Raw genomic sequence first — 23,506 nt, 5'->3', positions numbered from 1 at the left:
AATGAGTTATTGTGTTAAGTGTAAAAAGAAAACTTATACTAAAAATATATCACATGTTAAAGGTAAAAAATAATAGAGTTTATCAAAAGAGGATATGTTTAGTGTGTGGCACTAAAAGTGTCAATTCATTTCTAAGCATAAAAGTGGGGGAGATATACAAAAGGGTTGCAGGCAGATCTTGTGCGACCTGTAGGAATATTTGGGGGACAGAGCCCAGAGAGAGAGCTGGGGGAGCAAGGCCGGAGAGGAGTCAGCAGAAGACAGAAAGACCACCAACCTGCCTGCGGTGAGTAAGTGAAAGGCCCTCGGAGTTAGCTTCATCGCGGGAGATTCCAATGATTCTGAAAGCTTTGGTTTCAACAGCGTGGAGCCGAGCTAGGTGTGAGGCAGGAGTACCGGCCCAGAGGGGAGAACAGTATTCCATTGAGGTGCAGATGAAAGCCTTTTATGTGGTGAGGAGCTCAGGTGTGCCAAGGAAGGACTTCGCACGACGGAGGATGCCCAGTCGGCGACTGGCTTTGGAGGCCAGATTTGAAATGTGGTTTTCCCAAGAAAGATCATGGCCGATAGTGAGACCCAAAAGCTTGAGTGACAGAACTTCTTGGAGAGGATTGTTGAGAAAGTAGATGGGAGGGTTGTCCAGACGGTTGTCCAGATTGATGATATGTTTTTAATTTGATAGATTATAAGATTAATTTAATCGAGCTTACACATATATTAAGCGAGAATATAGGTATTATAATATGATACGTAGGTATTATATTATGATTAATTTTAGGTATCCGGATAGAAGGGATCTAGGGATTTTTCTGAGAGCCTGGATTCAGCCTTTGGAACAGGTGGATTTCAAAAGAATGCTCAATTTTATTCGACAGATTCGGAACAGATTCGACTTGCCCGATACAACTCAGCCAAGCTGTCATGGGGCCTAAAGCAGTTTAATAAAGATTTTAATTCCACACTACATTCTATGATAAAGGGAAATATGTTTTACATCAAAGGAATTTAAGACAATATTTATCTGCTGGTTTGAGAGTGAAGAAAATTCATAGGCTTTTAGAATTTAAACAAAGTTAGTGGTTAAAGACCTCTATTGATTTTAATACAAAAAGGAGAATGGAAACAAAAACAGATTTTAAGAAGGACTTTTATAAATTAATGAATAATGCTGTATTTGGAAAGACTGAAAATGTTAGGAACAGACAAAATATAAGACTCGCTACATCTTGGAAACAAGCATCTAAACTAATTAATAGACCAAGTTTTCAAAGAGTAGAGGTGTTTTCAGATAGCTTTTCTGCTATTCATATGATCAAAGAGAGTATTGAAATGGATAAACCTATTTATATGGGAACATCAATTCTTGACTTGTCAAAATTATTAATGTATGCCTACTACTGCAACAACTTAAAGAAGAAATATGTGAATAAATGTACTTTATATCTGCTTTTATATTAAAATTTACTTTTATATCTATTTTGTGAATAAATTTACTCGATATGGATACACAGTTTTATTTTGAAAATCAATATGGAAGATATTTATAAGGATATGTCTCAGGATGTTGATATTTATGATACAAGCAAATATAAATCAGATAACAAACTATTCTCTACAAAGAATAAAAAGGTTATTGGAAAGTTTAAAGATTAATTGGGTAGAAAGATAATGAGTGAATTTGTGGGATTGAGAGCAAAGGATTATGCTTATAAATATATTGATAATAATATAATGTCGGGGGGATAGAGGAATATCTAGAGCCAGGTAGATCTGCATAGGTAGGTACTCGACTGTCGTGATAGAGAATCTACCTGTAATAAGTTCTATATGTTTAGCCCGGATGTCGGTATACGTTGTATCTGTGTCCCCGCCACAAAGGGGCAGGGCATGCTAATTAGTACAGGGATTATTGGTTTTTATTATGGTTATTATTATTATAACAAGCGTTATGCCTAGGTCCCCCGTCGGGGATGTGATGTGAGTTGACAAAGTGGAAGACGCAGAAAACATGCTACGATATGATATTTTGCTCACAGGGTTCAGACATACATGGTGGTGGCCATCTTGGATTTTGACGTGGCAACCCAATTTTCAATAGCATTCTTCCTTATGCCTAGATACACCCACACACCAGATTAGAAGTTGGTACTTCGCTTATTTTTCAAGATATTTTGCTCACAAGGTTCAGACATATATATATGGTGGTGGCCATCTTGAATTTTGACATGGCGACCCAATTTTCAATAGCGTTCTTCCTTATGCCTAGATACACCCACACACCAGATTATAAGTTGGTACGTCGCTTATTTTTCCAAGATATTCAGCTCACAAGGTTCAGACATACATGGCGGCGGCCATCTTTGATTTTGACGTGGCGACCCAATTTTCAATGAGGTTCTTCCTTATGCCTAGATACACCCACACACCAGATTATAAGTTGGTACGTCGCTTATTTTTCCAAGATATTCAGCTCACAAGGTTCAGACATACATGGCATCAGACATACATGGCGGCGGCCATCTTGGATTTTGACGTGGGTTGCACCCACACACCAAATTCGAATGCAGTCCTTTGCTTACACATGCACGCATGCACACACGCACGCACGCACACCCGGGAAAACCAGAGTCCCCCTTTCGCTCCGCGGTGCGACGGGGGACAATAACCATATTTATTATTATTATTATTATTATATTTATTATTATTATTATTATATTATTATTTTATTATTAATTATTATTTATATTTTATTATTATTATTATTTATATTATTATTATTATATTTTTATTTTATTATTATGGTTTTTTTAGCCTGGTGTTGGCTTAGCGGTTAGGGTGCAGGCTTGGGATCCTAGGATCCTGGGTTTGAATCCCGGTCGATCACTGAATTAACACCAGGGGGGTTGACTCAGCCTGTCATCCTTCCGGGGTCGGCAAATTGAGTACCAGCTTGCTGGGATGAATGATCCCGGTGTGTACCCTGGTTTAGAATAGGTATACCGTATCCCTGCGCATCGTAAGAGGCGACTAAGGGTTGGTGTCAGGAGGGCATCCGGCCATAAAACATTGCCTCAAACAGGGAACCATGATTATCATGGGGCCCGCAAGGCTAACCCCCGCTCTAGCCTAACCCCCGCTCTAGCGGGGAAAATGGCCTTAAAACGATCATTCAATCATTCATTCATTATGGGTAAAATTCCCTTGTTTGTCGTCCCCTCTGTCGCCAACCTAGTGTCCCTTATGGCAACACACTCACATAGACCCTAGATAGGCCCATTAGTGCACCACAGTAAATAATTCCCCTCCCTTACACAATGACTTTGGAAGAGAACAGGCAGGAAGCCAAATCGGGGCACCGCCGCATGGGGCCGCAGCCAGCCACATCACCAGCTGACCTAGTAACGAGCATCGTGGAAGGCAGGCTGGAACCACGCCCAGAGAACATGTGATTGGTTGGTGCAGAAGGCACGAACCTTCGGCCAATCAGGACGGAGGGCGACAAACGACCATGTAGAAACAGTTCGCTAGTTGGAGGAAGAACGCCAGTGACGTCAGAAGGCGGGAAAGATCAGAAAGCAGGGCAGAATGGATTGTTAACGCGCCAGAATTGACGTCAGACCACGGGAGACAAAACATGTGGTTCGCGGGCATTTTGAGAGGATTCGTTCAGGCTCTTCGTGCTGGGTTCTGTGCTTGTGCTTCGCGTGTTCGGCGATCGGCTTCGCTGGTGCTTGTTCCCTGCGTTCTTACCTGGTGGTCGTTGGTGTCTTCCCTGAATCTTTGTGGTGCTTTTGGTGCTGGGAGCGAGGCTCGGTGCTACAAGCAGGTGGGACCTCGCGTGCGACCGACTCCACGGGCATGAGCAAGGTGGACGGAGGCCTGCTTCGTGCCAACACCGGAGCCTGGACGATTCCTTGACGACTGCGGACTACAGACAGATAAGCTCGCATCCACAAGTACACGACGGGGACATTTATTTTGTTAATTCTCCCTTTGTCTTGTATTTGAAATCAGTGAGTGGGGACGTTCCAACCTAGCATTTTGTTTTATCACCGTGTTTTCCTGTCCCACTAATAATTTTAAATAAACCCTTGTATTATTTTATTTTCTATTCAAAATCCTGTGTTCATTTGAGTTCATTTCCTCCACGATCGGAGCTGCTGTCGGATCGCTACAGGTACGCGCTTGCCGCTTCTTCCTCTTCCTTCTTCCACCCACGCTTTTATAGTCGAATCCACATTGATCGTCGCCTCCATTTAAGTCCATTTGGGCCATCCGCGATCCTACGGTATTAACCGAGGGATTCGCGCGACAAGTGTTGTCAAGGAGTGGGATTTGAACCGTATTATAAATTTGGTGTCAAGGAGTGTGGAGAATTTGGAGACAAATTTTTTTTTTAGTCAGAGGCGATAAATTGAATAGTCGATCGGTGAGCGGGACGCGCACAGCACGTCAGTTAAATTTAAATCGATTTCTGAGGTAAAAGCCACGTGGGGAAGCGACCTCTTCTTCACGGATGGAAGAGATACGCAATATGGAAGAAAGGGTGGAAGATGCGGGGAGCCTTGGAAGTGGGTCGGAGGTAGTTGGGGTTGAGCATAGCGATGGAGCTATCCCCGCTATCAAGGCAGTCCCGAACGATAACCAGGCCTTAATGCAATTTCTGGAGCGAATGAAAAGCAAAATGGATGACATGAAGGCTCAGAGTAAGGAATTGAAAGACAAAATGAAGCGATTGAATAACAAAATGAATGAACTCAGAGTGAGCGGTTGGAAAATAAAGTTGATGGGTTGAATGAAAAAATGGACTCCCAAAGGAATGAATTGAAGGCAGACATGAAGGGCCTAGAAAACAAAATGGATGCTCAGAGTGAGCGATTGGGAAATAAAATTGATGGATGGACGATTGAGTTGAAGGAAGGACGAACGAATGGTGCCAATGGGGCACAGGAGAAGCCAATGGTGGCAGAAATTCAATCTGAACGGGGGGAATTCAAATTGGGAATGGAAGTGAGTATGGCCCATGCAGATGCGCATGGGGCTCAGGAGCAGGGAATTGTAACGGGAATCGAATTAAAACGGGAGGAGACTGCATGTGTGGAAGGAAATTGGGAAGGTAAAAATTTAATTGGGGAATGTTTCCCACATGGTGGCCTGGGGAGTTATCGGGGCCAGGTGGATGTCACAACACCTCAACCGGGGGATGGATTGGAGTCCTTGCTGCTCAGGTGCAGTGGTGCAGAGCAAGAATGGGTAACAATAGGGGGGGTCCGGGTAATGGAGCCGGACCAGGTATTTATTGGGGAAGGCCTGTGGGGGCCGCAAAATATTGATGGGGATGATGTAAATGATGTGACCCAGCGGCTGGGGACCTGGGACAGTCCCATGGAGGTAAAGGTTGACCAGTTCTAAAGGAGTTTGGGGGAGGAGGTGAATCGGTCCGAGGAGGCGGTTGAAGTGACCGAGGGGACCCTCACCGTACACACCGATTGGGTAATGGAGGCTCCAAAATTGAATAACCAGTTGGGGGAGTGTTTTGGCTCTGAGCTAGATTTGGACATTGGAGAGTCGGGAGATCGAGCCTCAGACAATTTGGTCCCCGTGGGGAATTTGGAACAGCTGCAGGGAGGGGCAGAACAACCTGAGGGAGTTGTTACCTGCAGCTGTGGTTTGGGATGGGAAATCAAAATTTCTAAAAGTAAATTTAAAATTAAATTAAAATGGGAGTTGGATTTGGAACAGCCTTGGAGGGAGATGGTCCCCGGGCTGCGGAATGTGGACCAGGAGAGGTCATTAGGTATGGCTTCGGGCAAAAGTTGCCCCTTTCAAAATTTGGATATGCCAGCCAGCTGGGGGGCTATGCTGGCGAGATTTGGATGTGGGGTCTAGCCATGGATGTCATGGTACGACCTGGGCCCCATGGGGGGTCTGGTGGAGTGTGGCGTCCCTTGTCCATCGGGGTGCCCCCGAGCCACACACCGGATCCTGGTGGGGGTTACAACCTCCAGGGGGTCCGAGGTGGTTCCTCAGGTGCCTGGCATGGCGTATATGAGGACCACTAGGGGGAGGTGTTGTAGGTCCCGCTTTGGTGGTGGCATCACGGATGGCCAACATGGGCCTGATGTGGTGACCACCCGGGCATGCGGCCTGACACCCTCCTCCTGAGACTCTGGGACAGCCAGCATGTGGTGACCTGCCATACTGTGCTGGTCTATGGATGCGGGCCGAACCGAATGGACAGGGATAGACATAGCCTACTGGACAACCATTGGGGCATCTGTGGAATATGATGGTGAGAATGATCTTCCACAGATGTCTCGTTATGATTTGTGGACTCTCGGTTTGGGAAGAGAGCCATGGGATTGTTGAATCGGGAATGTGTAATGTGCCAAGCATATGGGCCATGCTCGGCTGGCAAGTGTATGGAGAAGCACCCTTCTTTGGTGAAATTAGTGAATTGTGAGAAATATTTGGCATGGGTAATCTGAGGGTTGGATGTAAATTTAAGGGTGAATTTTGAAATGTCATGGTGGTTACTGACAGCAGTGTCACCATTATTGATCCAGATGTGCTAGACCAAAGTGATGGAGGCTGTGATAAAAATTGACAGGTTAGCAAGACACAGCCTTCAACTGGCTGTGGGGGCTACTCTGCCGATATTTGAGACGCGGAGTCATGGGGATGGAGTTGGGGGTCTGAGGGTCAACGTGGTGCTATGGGTGTCCGAGGTGTGTGAACCATGTCTTCTGGGTGAGTCTCCTGGTGGAGCATGGCTGTCGATTGGACCTTGGCGTGGTCAAGTGTGGGTGGGCACTGGGGGCTGCAGTTGTGTGGACTGGGGGATGAGGGCGGCGTAGGTGACGTGAGGGGAATGCCACAGTGCCGTGTATATTGAGAGTCTGGCCAACTGAAATACTGGCGCCATGTTGCACACCTAACTTCGCGCGCTGGCACTGCGAGATGTATGTCAGCTGTGGCAATCCTGTAGTTCTGTGACGAGGGAATCGATGTTATTACTGTTTGGTCGCAGATTTAATGAGGGACAACTAATTCAAGTTAAAGTGATGTGTTGTTTGTTATTGGAGTAATAAAATCTGCAAGCGGCGTCATTTATTCACACGAATTGTTTGCCTGTCGCGGCACACGATTTATTGTCAGCTGTATACAGCATACTGATAAATTTTATTTATCTTGGCATGAAATTGTAATTTGATAAAATGGAGCTTGTATACTAGATTTCATCTATTATCTGGAAACGTAACATACAATCTTCCCATAATGCTACGAAAATACAATGTCTATTATTTTATTCATTAGCTTGGGTTCACAAATGTTGTTATAACTTGACTCGCACCATAACACCTGGTTCCATGGGAACAACCTCTAATCTCCTTCTGAGAGACCTCAGAGAAGGCAGTGGTTGTTTCTGTTCAAGGAGGGTTTCATAGCCAGTTGTCCCACAAGCGAAACGTCGCTGCAGTCCTTTTTTAATTGAGTCATTTGACCACTTACAACCCCGAGTTGTCTTCAGTGAGAGTTTCTTAATTTCATCTGCATTGAACACTTTTTTTAATGCTTTTCTCTAAACACATTTTTTTCACGGTAGATCTTCCGTTTTGCTCGTTGTGCAGAAGCAAGTTTTCTCTGCAGTTCAGCGGTGCGGCTTTTCAGTGTCTTAATAATTAGCCGGTGATCAGTGGTGGAATTTTCGACAGTACTGCTCTCAACGTTGTCCTCTTCAACCGTGTTACACTCACTTGTAACATTATCTTCCAATTCTTCATGTTCTGAACAATTCAAGAAACATATGGCCAAAATAAATATCAGAACAATCGTAACACAATAATTTATAGTTGATAATATAAATTATGGTGTATATGTTTGACCTTCAGCAGTACTGCAGGATGGCTGGCTCTTTGTGTACGTGTGATCCACGCGTGGACTTTTTGTAGCCGGACCACCTCTCTTCCGGGGTGACTTACGAGGAGCCTTTCCCTTCTTTGCAGCAGAAGTGAACGCAAAGATGGAAGGCACAGCGTTCATTTTCAACTTTTTCTTGCCATCAAGTCCATTCTTCTCGTATTGAGATTCATCAAAATGGTCCTGGAAGAAACAATTAATATGGTCATGAGGTTATTCTTCATCAATCAAGAAAAACAGATTATGTTTATAGCATACACACACTTCTTCCATTAATAAATAATACAAATACTTCCGTACGGGAGTGCAGGCTGTTCACATTGAATTGGGGCTCCATATCAACCTACACCCACAACGTTGTGCAGAGTCCTCTCTATTGAAACGATCCAAATTAACTGCTTTTTTTGGCAATATAATATTTGGAAACGGTATTATTTTCCCCCAAAAAATGTTACGTTTTCAAAGAACACTTTACTCAGGAAACTGACACAAACAGTGACAAATATTGCGTCATAAACAAGTATTTCCTGATATATAAGCATATATAAACAGTGCATGTTACACTGTTACAGGTTATATGTATAATAAGGGATTATGTATAATACCTGATTTTCAGTTATTACACACAATCCCTTATATATATATATATACCCTATGCACTGCATCTGTACACGAAGAATGTTACAGGGAATATGTATAATATATATATATATGGTTGACTAAATAAATGTTAAGCTCACCAGAGACCTAATACACACGTGTCATGTCACTTATGATTTGAAACCAATATATATTAAGCGATTTCACTTACCGAACATAAATATGAGTAAGGTGATGGATTCCATCCAACTCGGCGTATTTTAACCTCCCAAATAGAACTTCATTCCTTGTCTCGAGGAAATCTGTGCATTATACGACCTTGTCCTGGTCTAACAGAACATCCCCAAGCGGCACAACACACCATATTGGTTGATTTTATTGAAATATTACTCAAATGAAATATGCAACGATACGAAGCAATGGCATGGAATGGGTGCAGCGGGAAAGCTGCTCGGCTGAGGTGGTATGCAAAATGGCGCCTGTAAACCACGTGACGCGGGCTCGACCAATCACGGCGGTAGTTGAGCAGATCAAAGGCTGGCCAGACTCTGTTAATATCCGGCACTGGAATGCCACACACTGCGACCGTCTCCCCCAGGGCCGAGGTTGTGTGAGTGAGTGTCGTTGGCAGCAGGTGCTCACCACATTGGCCAGCTGGGGCTAGTGCAGCCGTGTTCCTTGCAGGGGGGCCGAAGGATGGATGGTGGGTCGCACCCTTATGGACACTCATGGGCCATGTTGGCGTTTTGGCTGCTCACCTTGTCCCGATGAACCTTGCACGGTAGAGGTGCGGAGCTGTCGTAGCCACAGGTAGTTGTTTAGAACGGTTCACTGTTGGATGCGGATCCACATACCTGACAGTATAGTGGGGACAAAAGTGAAATTTGGTGAAAATTTGATAGGCCCAATGATAAATTTTGGGATTGTATGGGTATCACTGGCACTTTGGACTTGACCAACCGGCAATTACCTGCACATCAAGGTGGAGGTAAGGCCTTGATGTTTACTGTCCCAGGCTTCAGGACTTGCTATAGGAATTTGGGACAGGTAATTTGGAATTGGGGGCGGGTGCGAGTGATGACATGGCCGGTGAGGGGGATGGAATGTGTGCCACAGAGTCTTGTGGGTGGTGTCTGTTTTTGTGTTGTGGTGATGTGTTTTTATGTGGTCGTGGAGAATGGAAACTGAGAGTGAGTGGTGATGATTGTGTTTTAGAAATATATTGGGTAAATGTGAATTGGGTATTTCACATGAGGCAGGCCATGGCAACTTTTTGTAACATCTGCTCTTGCAATATGTGTTGGAGAATTGAATGGCAGCGGGGGAGGAAATGTGTTTTGGGGATTTTGTGGGTGGGGAACGTGTGTGTGCGTCTGCAGGTACAGATCAAGCTCTGAGGAGCAATGCTCCCCCTCTGCGGCAATTACCCCTGGCAGCCGGTGGTATCTGGAAATTGGAGCTCGTGGGTGGAGGGACTGTTTGGGCGCCTTGGGGTAAGGGAGACTCACGTCGACCTGTGTAGCAGCGCTGAAGCAGGAGGTCACGGAGCCTGGTGTGTGGAGACCCACACACCAAGGTGTAATGTCGGGGGATAGAGGAATATCTAGAGCCAGGTAGATCTGCATAGGTAGGTATTCGACTGTCGTGATAGGGAATCTACCTGTAATAAGTTCTATGTTTAGCCCGGATGTCGGTATAAGTTGTATCTGTGTCCCCACCACGAGGGGGCAAGGCATGCTAATTAGTACAGGGATTATGGGTAAAATCCCCTCGTTTGTCATCCCCTCTGTCGCCAAACTAGTGTCCCTTATGGCAACACACTCACATAGACCCTATGTAGGCCCATTAGTGCACCATAGTAAATAATTCCCCTCTCTTACACAATGACTTTGGAAGATTACAGGCAGGAAGCCAGATCGGGGCACTGCCGCATGGGGCTGCAGCCAGCCACATCACCAGCTGACCTAGTAACGTGCATCGTGGAAGGCAGGCTGGAACAACACCCAGAGAACATGTGATTGGTTGGTGCGGAAGGCACGAACCTACGGCCAATCAGGGCGGAGGGCGCCAAACGACCATTTAGAAACAGGTTGCTAGGTGGAGGAAGAGCGCCAGTGACTTCAGAAGGCGAGAAAGATCAGAAAGCAGGGCAGAATGGATTGTTAACGCGCCAGAATTGACGTCAGACCACGGGAGACAAAACGGGTGGTTCGCGGGCATTTTGAGAGGGTTCATTCAGGCTCTTTGAGCTGGGTTCTGTGCTTGTGCTTCACATGTTCGGCGATCGGCTTCGCTGGTGCTTGTTCCCTGCGTTCTTACCTGGTGGTCGTTGGCGTTTTCCCTGAATCTTCGTGGTGCTTTTGGTCCTTCGTGGTGCTCATGGTGCTTTTGGTCCTTCGTGGTGCTTTTGGTGCTGGGAGTGAGGCTCGGTGCTATGAGCAGACGGGACCTCGCGTGTGACCGACGCCACGGGCGTGAGCAAGGCGGACGATTCCTTGACGACTGCAGACTACAGACAGATAAGCTCGCATCCACAAGTACACGGCGGGACATTTATTTTGTTCATTCTCCCTTTGTCTTGTATTTGAAATCAGTGAGTGGGGATGTCCCAACATAGCATTTAGTTTTATCACTGCGTTTTCCTGTCCCACTAATAATTATAAATAAACACTTGTATTATTTTATTTTCTATTCAAAATCCTGTGTTCGTTTGAGTTCATTTCCTCCAGGCTCGGAGCTGCCGTCGGATCGCTACAGGTACGAGCTTGCCACTTCTTCCTCTTCCTTCTTCCTCTCATGCTTTTATAGTCGAATCCACATTGATTGTCGCCTCTATTTAAGTCCGTTTGGGCCATCCGCGATCCTACGGTATTAACCGAGGGATTCGCGCAACAATATTAAAAAGAGTGATGAAAAGTTAAAGGGAGTAAAGAAAAATGTAATCAAAGAAACAATAAACTTTGAACATTATTACAACTGTTTAACCTTTAAAAAAGAAGAGTAAAGAAAAATGAATACAATAAGAAGTTATAAACATCAATTATATACAGAGGAGGTAAAGTGTTAAGAAATACATAAGAATTAATAAAAAACGAAGATTGGGGGGGGGGGGGGGGGTTGGTAACGGGCAACCGCCGCCTTTTTTACTGGTATATAAATGATAGAACCAAGCAATAACCAAACCAAAGATTGGAGAAAATCACAGCCTTGGTATAAAAATGGAAAACATCACGAATGTGAGAAATATCAAATAAATCTTAATGAAGAAATAACTAAAACAAAAGTAGATAAAACAAATAAGCAGATAAATGTAAATACAAATAATTTAGAGGATGTAAAGAAAATAAACATCCTTGAATGGAGAGAAAACTTTGATGTTTATCAAAAGTTAAATGGAAAAATAATTTACGACAAACAAAATGATATGTGGCTCAGGAGGTGCTCAGACAAGAGCAATAAGAGAGGTTTACCATTTCATCTCTGCCCAACAAAGATATTTAAACCAAGAACTTGTGTTCAAACATATTATTTATCAATATTCTCGATGGTGATGACTGATGAGTTCAATATGAAAATCAAGTTATTCTCTGAAATAAAACATAGTCAAACATGAATTGGCTCTGTATATGAGTCCAAATAAAATATGAGAGAAAATGGAGTGGTATGAGTGTTTTAGAATCAACAAAGGGCTTGGAAGAAGTGGGAGAAATAGGAGGATTTTTAGGGGTATGGAAATAGTGGGCGTGGCTAATCAAAAAGTGGGTGTGGTTTGCAATAGTTGGTCTATTGAGGATTTAATATTTCATAATAGGTTTATTTGAAAGGGGAAGAAATAGACGGATTTTTTTAGGGTTTGATCAATGGAACAATGGAAAAAGTGGGCGTGGCTTGTGAATAAATAATCGTAGGTATGTTCGGGGAAGAGGGAAAAATAGGAGGAATTTTTAAGGGTTAAGGGGGTGTTTTAGAAATAGTTTTTCACTTCTTCCTATTCACTTCAATGTAAAATTGGGTGTATTTTAGAATCAACAAAGGGCTTGGGGGTCTATTGAGGATTTAATCTTTGTTAATGGTTTAGATAGGGAAGGGAGAAATAGACGGATGTTTGTTGGTTTTTGGGTGGGTGGTCCATAAGTTCCAAGGCATTTTCCCCATTCACTTCAATGTAAAATTGGGTGTGTTTTCGAACCCCCATTTCCCCCTACTCATTCTGTATAGATAGGAATGAAATTACAAAATAAATTACAACTAAACTTTCATCTCCATAAATTTGTTGATTGTTTGAATAACATCATTCGATTATGAGAAAGGGGCACTCTGGGTTAAATATTTCGATATTTATAAACCTCTTGAATGGGAAATAAAACTACGGTTGTATGCCAAGTTCTAAAGTTAACAAGTACAAAAAGTTTTAATTAAAACAAAAGCCGCGTCGATGTTACACAATGCCTAGATGCAGCTGTGCCTATAACGTCGATGTTATAGGCACAGGACATTCCTATTGATTCGATTACTTGATGTTATTTTTGTGCAAAGTGAAAATATATCTCGGCAATTTCCCATGTGTGGCGACGAATTTTTAATATATCTCGGCATTTTCCCGTCTGTTATTTCAGGCGGTGTATGACTGACCATGCCGCGATTTAAAAAAAAAAATCTCGGCAATTTCCCGTGTGTGGCGACACGTGAACGAAGCTATGCTCCTCTCTCCACATTATTGTGACGACGTATAAATTAAATATTTCATCGTGACGATTGTCATCAAATGGACGAATTTTTAATATATCTCGGCATTTTCCCGTCTGTTATTTCAGGCGGTGTATGACTGACCATGCCGCGATTTAAAAAATATATATCTCGGCAATTTCCCGTATGTGGCGACACGTGAACGAAGCTATGCTCCTCTCTCCACATTATTGTGACGACGTATAAATTAAATATTTCATCGTGACGATTGTCATCAAATGGACGAATTTTTAATATATCTCGGCATTTTCCCGTCTCTTATTTCGGGCGGTGTATGACTGACCATGCCGCGATTTAAACAAAATATATATATCTCGGCATTTTCCCGTCTCTTATTTCGGGCGGTGTATGACTGACCATGCCGCGATTAAAAAAAAAAAAATCTCAATGGACTTGAAGTTACAGGCCTTTGAGAATTCATTTCGTTCTATAAAGGGCAACTTTCATCGGATTTTCTTCCCGTTTTTTTTTCAACCGAGTCTAAAACTATGTTAGCGACTGTGAAAAATGAAATGATATATCGAATTTGATTTGAAATAAAACTGTGTGAGAGAGGAAGACACCACGGGCCTACAAAACAGGCCTCAAAGCTATGCGAGTTAATAAAATGGTGGATATTTGTTTATATGAAGCCTCTCCCACAATGGGTGGAGCTATGGTTCCCAGAATGGGTGGAGCTTTGAGGTTTTGTCTTCTCTGCAAGAACAAGAAGAAGAACAACAACAACAACAACAGCAGAGGGCACTCTATGACCAGCGTCTTGCGACGCGGCTAAAAAGAAAATACAAAACTAAAATTAACCATATTCCTGTGTGATTCTGGTGCTACATTTGGTCCTTGTGCTCGTGGACTTCCTTTGCCCATGGTACCGTGGAGTGAATCGGCTGTTCGGGCTCCATTTGGTGTGGAATCAGAATAGGCGGAAGATGGCGGCGGTGATTAAGGATGGTGGGTGGCAAGTTACAGAGAGGAGTGCAGAAATTGAAGGTGTGGGAAGGACATTTCAAAGAGCTGTTGAAGCGGGAAGGAAGCAACGGAGAGCTGGAGCTACCGTGTTATGTGGATGGGAAAGTGGAGTTGGTGGAGGTCATGGAAGAGGGAGTGTGGGTGGCTTTGAAGAGGATGAAGAAGGGAAGAGTGCCAGGCATTGATGAGATGTACAGCACATATATGATAATTACAGCGGGAGAGGTTGGAGTCAGTTGGACGAAGAGGCTGTTGAATGTATGTATGAGAGACGGTTTAATTCTGGAGGAGTGGTGGACAAGGTTACTTATGCCGATATGGAAGAAGAAGAAGAAGAAGAAGAAGGTGATGTTCAAAATCCGGGAAAGTACAGGGGCATTAAACTCCTTAATCATGTGATGTAGGTGCTGGAGAGGGTTCTGGATGGGAGGATAAGGAAGAGTGTGGAAAAGGAGATTGGTGAAGAGCAGCAAGAGTTCAGAAAGGGTAATAAAATGACGGTTGGGATAATTCTGCTGAGACAGCTGGTGGATAAGAGGTTGGAGGTGCAAGGTGAAATGGCATTGGGATTTGTTTACTTGGAGAAGGCCTACAACAGTAACACTGTCCCGAGAGAGAAAATAATGGTGACACTGAGTTGAATGGGAGTGCCGGAAGCAGATGCTAAGTTGGTGGAAAGAATGTACAAGGGAACGAAAGGAAGAGTTTTGCTTTGTCCTCAGATTGTGAACATCGGTTTTTGCGGCAGGGGAGTGTTCTCTGTCCACTCATATTTATCATGGTGATGGAGCTTGCAAGCAGGTAGGTGAACATGAGGGGTAGTGTGGGGAGGATGTTATATGTGGACAATATGGCTGTTGTGGTGGAGAGTGGGTGGGAGATGCAGGAAGTAATGGGGGAGTACAAGAAGCATTTGAGAAACATAGGCTGAAAACGAGCATGGAGAAGAAGGAGGTGATGTGGGTCAGGCAGGAGAGAAAAGAAATGAATATCAAGTTAGAGTAGAGGGAGATCAGAAAAGGAAATAGATTTGAGTATCGGGGTGGGGGGGGGGGGGGTGGGGACAGTGACCAGGGATGGTAAGGCAGAGGCAGAGGTGTGGAGGAGGATTCGGGTGGGTGCGAATGTGAGGAGGAAGGTGGAGGGAGTAATGGCAAACAGTACGAGAATGGCACTTGGTAGATATTTGAGACCTGTTTACGATATTTGAGAGCTGTTTATGATATTTGAGAGCTGTTTACGATATTTGAGAGCTGGAATCCGATATTTACGATATTTGAGAGCTGTTTACGATATTGACGATATTTGAGAGATGTTTATGATATTGACGATATTTGAGAGCTGTTTACGATATTTGAGAGCTGGGATCCGACATTTACGATATTTGAGAGCTGTTTACGATATTTGAGAGCTGTTTACGATATTTACGATATATGAGAGCTGTTTACGATATTTACAATATTTGAGAGCTGTTTACGATATTTGAGAGCTGGAATCCGATATTTACGATATTTGAGAGCTGTTTACGATATTTGAGAGCTGTTTTCGATATTTGAGGGCTGTTTACAATATTTGGGAGCTGAGCTGTTTACGATATTTGAGAGCTGTTTACGAAATTTACGATATTTGAGAGCTGGAATCCGATATTTACTATATTTGAGAGCTGTTTACGATATTTGAGAGCTGTTTACGATATTTGAGAGCTGGAATCCGATATTTACGATGTTTGAGAGCTGTTTACGATATTGACGATATTTGAGAGCTGTTTACGATATTTGAGAGCTGGGATCCGACATTTATGATATTTGAGAGCTGTTTACGATATATAAGAGCTGTTTACGATATTTACGATATTTGAGAGCTGTTTACGATATTTGAGAGCTGTTTACGATATTTATGATATTTGAGAGCTGTTTACGATATTTATGATATTTGAGAGCTGTTTACGATATTTGAGAGCTGTTTACGATATTTGAGAGCTGGAATCCTATATTTACGATATTTGAGAGCTGTTTATGATATTTACGAGATTTGAGAGCTGGAATTCGATATTTACGATATTTGAGAGCTGGAATCCGATATTTATGATATTTGAGAGCTGTTTACGATATTGACGATGTTTGAGAACAGTCTACGATATTTAAGAGCTGGAATCCGATATTTACGATATTTGAGAGCTGTTTTGATATTTATGATATTTGAGAGCTGGAATCCGATATTTACGATACTTGAGAGCTGTTTACGATATTGACGATATTTGAGAGCTGTTTACGATATTTATATTTGAGAGCTGGAATCCGATATTTATGATATTTGAGAGCTGTTTATGATATTTACAATATTTGAGAGCTGTTTACAATATTTGAGAGCTGGAATCCGATATTTACGATATTTGAGAGCTGTTTATGATATTGACGATATTTGAGTGCTGTTTACGATATTTGAGAGCTGTTTACAATATTTACGATATTTGAGAGCTGGGATCCGACATTTACTATATTTGAGAGCTGTTTACGATATTTAAATGCTGTTTACGATATTTATGGTATTTGAGAGCTGTTTACGATATTTGAGAGCTGTTTACGATATTTGAGAGCTGTTTACGATGTTTACGATATTTACGATATCTGAGAGCTGTTTACGATATTTGAGAGCTGTTTATGATATTTACGATATTTGAGATCTGTTTACGATATTTAAGAGCTGTTTACGATATTTAAGAGCTGTTTACGATATTTGAGAGCTGGAATCCGATATTTATGATATTTGAGAGTCGTTTCCTATATTTGACAGCTAAATGCGATATATGAGAGCATCTTATGGACCTGTGGTAGCTTCTTCACTCAGTCAGATTTCCCACTTAGTTGATCAACATCATCAGATCCTTCCACGATGGCATGGTTGGTCGTATGAGGGATAGTTGGTGCACTTGAGCCATTTCCTGTATGATACAAAGCAAGGCTTTGTCCGAGCTTCCTTATTATTTAGCAGTGTTTTCCTCCACTCCTGCATTGGATTATACAACCATCGCACAATGCACAATGCTTAGTGCGCACCCTAACGAAGGAAAGAGATTTGGCGAAAGCGACGACTCACACCATCATCATGTTAAACCAAGATTATGACTACACCCCAGCCTGATAATTACGAATGTATAGGAATTATTTGTCGATGAAGTGTGTCATGTTAACATGAGTGCATCCTTGGATTTGTGCAAACAGTAATTTGCTCTCAATGTATCTTTCCTGGTCATGTGCAGGTGTGGAAATAAAGTTTAAAAACAAGCTCTACCCTGTTATATTGGAGCCTTCGTACATACAAGAAATGTGTGTTATGCACTGGGATGATTCTGGTAGGTCATCTTTCCAGTTAATGAACCACATATGTAAATCATACTGACATCTTATGGAACTCCTATACAGTTACATATAGTTTTATAGCTCATATATACTTCAGAAAGTATTCACACCCCTTGACTTTTTCCATTTTGTTGTTACAGTCTGCATTTAAAATGGATTAAATTTAAAAATGTTGGCACCGATCTACACAAAATATCCCATAATGACAAAGTGAAAACATGTTTTTAGAATTTTTTACAAATTTATTGAAAATGAAATACATAATTATCCAATTTACCTAAGTATTCCTGCATAAGTATCCCCTAATTTACATCTAATTTACAGTATGATAGACCAGAGCCTCGTCCTGGTGATGGAGTTGCTATCTTTATCAAAAACTCTCTTCCTCACTCTCCTTGCACTGCCCTATCTCCACCAAATCCCCAGGAATACCTCTGGCTACGGCTTCCCCTCCGCTCCCACCTTTTGTTCATATGTGTTCTGGACCGTCCACCAAACAGTGATGACTCCATTTACATCTCGCTGTCCGATAACATGGACCAACTTATATCCACTCATCCCAACCTTCTCTTCCTCAAATGTGACTTAAACCGTCATCATGCCAGCTGGCTGGGTGTGGGTACCTCTCTCACCAGCCATGGCATCTCAGCAAAGGACTTATGTGACTCATTGGGACTGACACAATCTGTCAATTTACCGGTCCGGATTCAGTCAATGGTACATCATCTCTTCGAGACTTGGTTTTCTTTTTTGTATACAGAGTGTAAGAGCCAACACATTACGCATGAAAACATGCACGGACTCATAACATACAATAAATAAAAGGAGCGGGAGACAAGAGGGGGGGAGAGAGGAAAGCACACAAGCACAATATCAGTAGAGAACAAGGACGTCGGTAGATATGTGGAAGCAAGAGGGCCGGCAGGGGGTGTGCGGGGTGTGAGGGGGGGGGGGGCGAGAAAGGGGTACACAGTATAAAGCAAAGGAACACTACGAGGAATTTCAGGACAGAAGTTGGAGATTGAAAGAGGTGGATTTTGGGTGTTTTAACGGGGGTAGAAAAGATCAAGGTTTTGGATGGGGGAAGATAAGAGATGGTGGTGAACAGCTGTTTTAAAGACCTGGAGGGAGGAGTGGGATTGAAGAGATTGTGGGAGTTTGTTCCAGGGGTGGGAGAAAAGAGGAATGAAAGTGAAGGTGAGCAGAGAGTCTTGATTTTGGCAGTTTCACCAGAAGAGGGTTGCTGGCAGATCTTGTGCGTCCTGCAGGAATATTTGGGGGGCACAGCACATACAGAAAAGGGGGAGCTAGGCTGGAGAGGAGTCGGAAGAAGACAGAAAGACCACCAACCTGCCTGCGGTGAGAGAGACAAAGGCCCTCAGAATCAGCTTAATCGCGGGAGATTCCAATGATTCTGAATGATTTGGTTTCAACCGTGTGAAGCCGAGCTTGTTGTGAGGCAGGAGCACCAGCCCAGAGTGGAGAGCAATATTCCATTGAGCTGCGGATGAAAGCCTTGTATGTGGTGAGGAGCTCAGAAGTGCCCAGAAAAAGACTTTGCACGATGGAGGATGCCCAGTCGGTGACTGGCTTTGGAGGCCAGGTTGGAAATGTGATTTTCCCAGGATAGATTTTTTTTTTTTTTTTTTTTTTTTTTTTTTTTTTTTTTTTTTTTTTTTTTTTTTTTTTTTTTTTTTTTTTTTTTTTTTTTTTTTTTTTTTTTTTTTTTTTTTTTTTTTTTTTTTTTTTTTTTTTTTTTTTTTTTTTTTTTTTTTTTTTTTTTTTTTTTTTTTTTTTTTTTTTTTTTTTTTTTTTTTTTTTTTTTTTTTTTTTGTATACAATATCGAGGCTCGTGAAAGAGCGAACATTAATCACACAGAAAGACAAACCGACACATAAAACATATAACATAGGGAGCGGTAGACAAGATGGGGAGAGAGGGGGAAGGACACAAACACAACATTTGAGAGCAGGGACCGAGAGATATGGAGACATCGAGAGATCTGAGAGAGGGCGAGGGCTTTGGGGGGAGGGGGGGGCGTGGGAAGGGGGCAGTGGGAGAGGTATAAAACATATGGACACTGCCAGGACTTCCAGGAAAGAAGTTGGAATTTCAAACAAGGTGGATCTGGGGTGAATTAGCGGGGGTAGAAAAGATCAAGGTTTTGGATGGGGGAAGATAAGAGATGGTGGTGAACAGCTGTTTTAAAGACCTGGAGGGAGGAGTGGGATTGAAGGGAGTGAGGGAGTTTGTTCCAGAGGCGGGAGAAAAGAGGAATGAAAGAGTGAAGGTGAGCGGAGAGCCGAGATTTCGGCAGTTTAACCATCAGAGGGTTGCTGGCAGATCTTGTGCGACCTGTAGGAATATTTGGGGGACAGAGCACAGAGAGAGCTGGGGGTGCAAGGCCGGAGAGGAGTCGGTAGAAGACAGAAAGACCACCTACCTGCCTGCGGTGAGTGAGTGAAAGGCCCTCAGAGATAGCTTCATCGCGGGAGATTCCAATAATTCTGAAAGCTTTGGTTTCAACAGCGTGAAGACGAGCTAGGTGTGAGGCAGGAGCACCGGCCCATAGGGGAGAACAGTATTCCATTGAGCTGCGGATGAAAGCCTTGTATGTGGTGAGGAGCTCAGGTGTGCCGAGGAAGGACTTCGCACGACGGAGGATGCCCAGTCGGCGACTGGCTTTGGAGGCCAGCTTGGAAATGTGGTTTTCCCAAGAAAGATCATGGCAGATAGTGAGACCCAAAATCTTGAGCGACAGAACTTCTTGGAGAGGATTGTTGAGAAAGTAGATGGGAGGGTTGTCCAGTCGATCTTTTCGGAGAGACATAGTAAGAGTGTGAGATTTGTCAGGATTGAAAGACATGTTCCACTTGTTTGACCAGTCTGTGATTTTGTCCAGGTCTTCAGAGAGTGAGGAGGCAGCAGACTGCCGATCTGAGGGAAGAGGAATGGAGCGGCAGAGAGTGGAGTCATCAGCAAAGAGATAGAGAGGATTTTCGAGAGAGTCAGAGAGATCATTGATGAAGACCAGAAAAAGCACGGGGCCCAGAACACTGCCTTGGGGAACTCCAGCCTGAACAGGAAGAGGAGATGAGAGAAACCCATTCAGGGCCACACGTTGACGACGACTAGAGAGGAAGTCCGCCAGCCATGCGTGGAGATTTCCATGGATACCAAAGGAGGAGAGTTTGGTGAGCAGAGCGGGGTGCCAGACCGTGTCGAAGGCACGTGATATGTCGAGGGAGACAGCTCTAATTTCCTGTTTGGCATTGAGGACCTCCATCCATTGTTGAGACAGCAGAAGCAGCATGTCCAGAGTCGAGTGACCTGGTCTGAAACCAAATTGATGATCAGAGATCAAGCCATTGGAGAAGAGGAAAGATTTCATATCAGAAGCAATGATGGATTCCATGACTTTGCTGATAATTGGGAGAAGGCTGATTGGTCTGTAGTTGCTAGGATCTGTTTTTGCACCTTTTTTGTGCAAAGCGGTGATGTTGGCTGATTTCCAAGCAGATGGCAGTTGACCTTGAGCAAAAGAGAGGGTGAAGAGAACAGAGAGAGGGTGAGATAGAGCAGCAGAGCAGGATTTTAGGACCCGTGGGCTGATGCCGTCGGGTCCAGTTGCAGAATCAGAGTCGAGGGTTGACAGAAACTTTTCCACCTTGTCAGGAGGAAAGGACACGGAGTCCAGGAGCAGCAGGGTACGACTGGGTATGGTGGGTACAGAGAGGGATGGGTTTGGGACACAAGATTTAGAGGCAAACACAGAGTTGAGGCATTCAGCTTTTTCACGTGCGGAGTCAGCTGTGTAGCCGTTTGAGGTAAGGGAGGGGATGGAGGGGGAACAAACACCAGAAACGGATTTGACCAGACGCCACCAGGATTTGGAAGAGGGAGACAGATAAGAGAGTTCGGTCTTGAGAACGGAGAGATATTGTTTCCTGGCTCTCCTGAGGGTGGACACACACTTGTTTCGGGCTTTGTGAAAGGAAATGAGATTTCCTTCCGTTGGATTTGCTTTCCAGGAGACGAAGGCAAGTTGTTTCTGGGCAACAGCCTCACCACAAGATTCCGTGTACCATGGACGGGAGGAAGGGTATGACAACTGAAGACGAGATGGGATAAATCTGTGCATGAGAGAGAGCAATTTACTTTGGAAGAATTCCCAGGATGAGTTGATGTCAGAGGTGGTAGAGATGGGAGACCAGTCCAGATGATTGATGGCTGCTTGAAGACCGTGCCAGTTGGCCTGAGTGAAATGCCAGACTCGTCGACGCTGAGCAGGCTCCCTGAGGATGGTCAGAGAGATGTCCACTTTAACAAGGACATGATCAGATGTTCCGATCGGAGCAGAAGAAGAGCAGCAGACATTTTCAGGGAAGTTAGTCATAACCAAGTCCAGAAGAGAAGATGTTCCGTTGACTGAGATCCGGGTCGGGAAATTGACAGATTGTGTCAGTCCCAGTGAGTCGCAGAAGTCCTTTGCTGAGGAGCCATGGCTGGTGAGAGAGGTACCCACACCCAGCCAACTGGCATGATGACAGTTGAAATCACCACATATGAGGAAGAGAGAGTTGGGATGACTAGATAGAAGTTGGTCCATATCATCAGACAGCGAGATGTAGATGGAGTCATCACTGTTTGGTGGACGGTACAACACACATATGAACAAGAGGTGGGAGCGAAGGGGAAGCCGTAGCCAGAGGTATTCCTGGGGGTGAGGTGGAGAGAGTGCAGTGCAGGGCGAGTGAGGAAGAGAGTTTTTGATAAAGATAGCAACCCCGCCTCCAGGACGAGGCTCAGGTCTATCATACCGGAGGAGGGAGTAGCCTGGGAGAGATACTATGGAATCAGAGACATCATAAAGGAGGAAAGTTTCTGTTAAGCAGATCACGTCTGGTTTGACAGAAGCAACCTGTATGGAGAGATCGGTTAAGTTTGAACGAAGGCCCCGGATGTTTGAGGTCCATACCGTTAATGAAGAGGAAGGGGGAGCATCAGATACAGAACAGGGGGGAGGAGGGGTAGGGTAAGATGTGGAAGAGGTGGAAGAGGTAGGGAGAGCTGTTGAAGGTGTGTCAGAGATTTCAGAATAGCTCGGAGAAAGGGAAGGATGGGGCGGACAAAAGGTTTGATGGTGATTGGGTGAGCCACAATGAGGTGTTATTTGAGGAGGGGGAAGAGCGAGGCAGAAGGTTGGGGGAGATGGAGGTGAGAGTTTGAAGGGGGAAGAAGCGGGGAGGACGCTTTGAGGAGGGGGAGTGAGCGGGGGGAAATTGAGAAGCAATGAGGGTGGGGAGATTTGAAGGGGAGGGGTGAGGGGGGAGTTTGGGAGGGAAGGGACAAGGGGAGGGATTTGAAAGGGATGGGATATGGGGGAGATTTGGAGGGGAGGGGTGAGGCAGGATTCTAGGAGGGGAGGGGCGAGGGGGCGTCTTGGCGGGGAGGGGTGAGGGGGTAGTTTAGGAGGGAGGGGGCAAGGGGGGAGATTTGAAAGGGATGGGTGATGGGGAAGATTTGGAGGGGAGGGGTGATGGGGAAGATTTGGAGGGGAGGGGTTATGGGGAAGATTTGGAGGGGAGGGGTGAGATTGGATTTTTGAAAGTGTACGATTTATGGGAAACGAACATTTATTGCAAAATGAGTTTCTTGTGACCTTCGAGTTAAAAATACGTTTAAGGACGCTGGATGGAGGATGGAGTGCAGGAGAGTTTAGGGAATGTAGAACAAAGGCACTATAGGAGATGGATATTTTTTTGGGGATGAATTGATTTGGTGAGCAAGTCGAAAGCAGCCTTTTAAAGAAGAAGAAGAAAAAGGTGTTATAAAATATGACGGAATACATAACTTGAGGGGAAAGTGTAAACATTGAAGGTTAATGAGTGAAAACTATCTGGGGAAATGGGGG

The 23,506-nt window shown here is 44.0% G+C and overlaps 1 protein-coding gene across 1 annotated transcript in view; it reads left to right on the top strand.

The window, feature by feature from the left end:
• The window catches only part of LOC137432197 (xanthine dehydrogenase/oxidase-like), a 289,186-nt gene that overhangs the window by 111,986 nt on the left and 153,694 nt on the right, over window positions 1-23,506 (top strand). Inside the window, exon 11 of the mRNA XM_078782947.1 lies at window positions 17,492-17,584. Coding sequence (XP_078639073.1) covers window positions 17,492-17,584 — 93 coding nt within the window. The remainder of the gene's footprint in view (window positions 1-17,491; window positions 17,585-23,506) is intronic.

This window comes from Myxine glutinosa, chromosome 8, assembly GCF_964187855.1.
Source record: "Myxine glutinosa chromosome 8, kmMyxGlut1.1, whole genome shotgun sequence".
NCBI lineage: Eukaryota > Metazoa > Chordata > Myxini > Myxiniformes > Myxinidae > Myxine > Myxine glutinosa.
The sequence above is the reverse complement of the archived record's forward strand: the minus strand, read 5'-3'. Positions and strand labels throughout refer to the sequence as shown.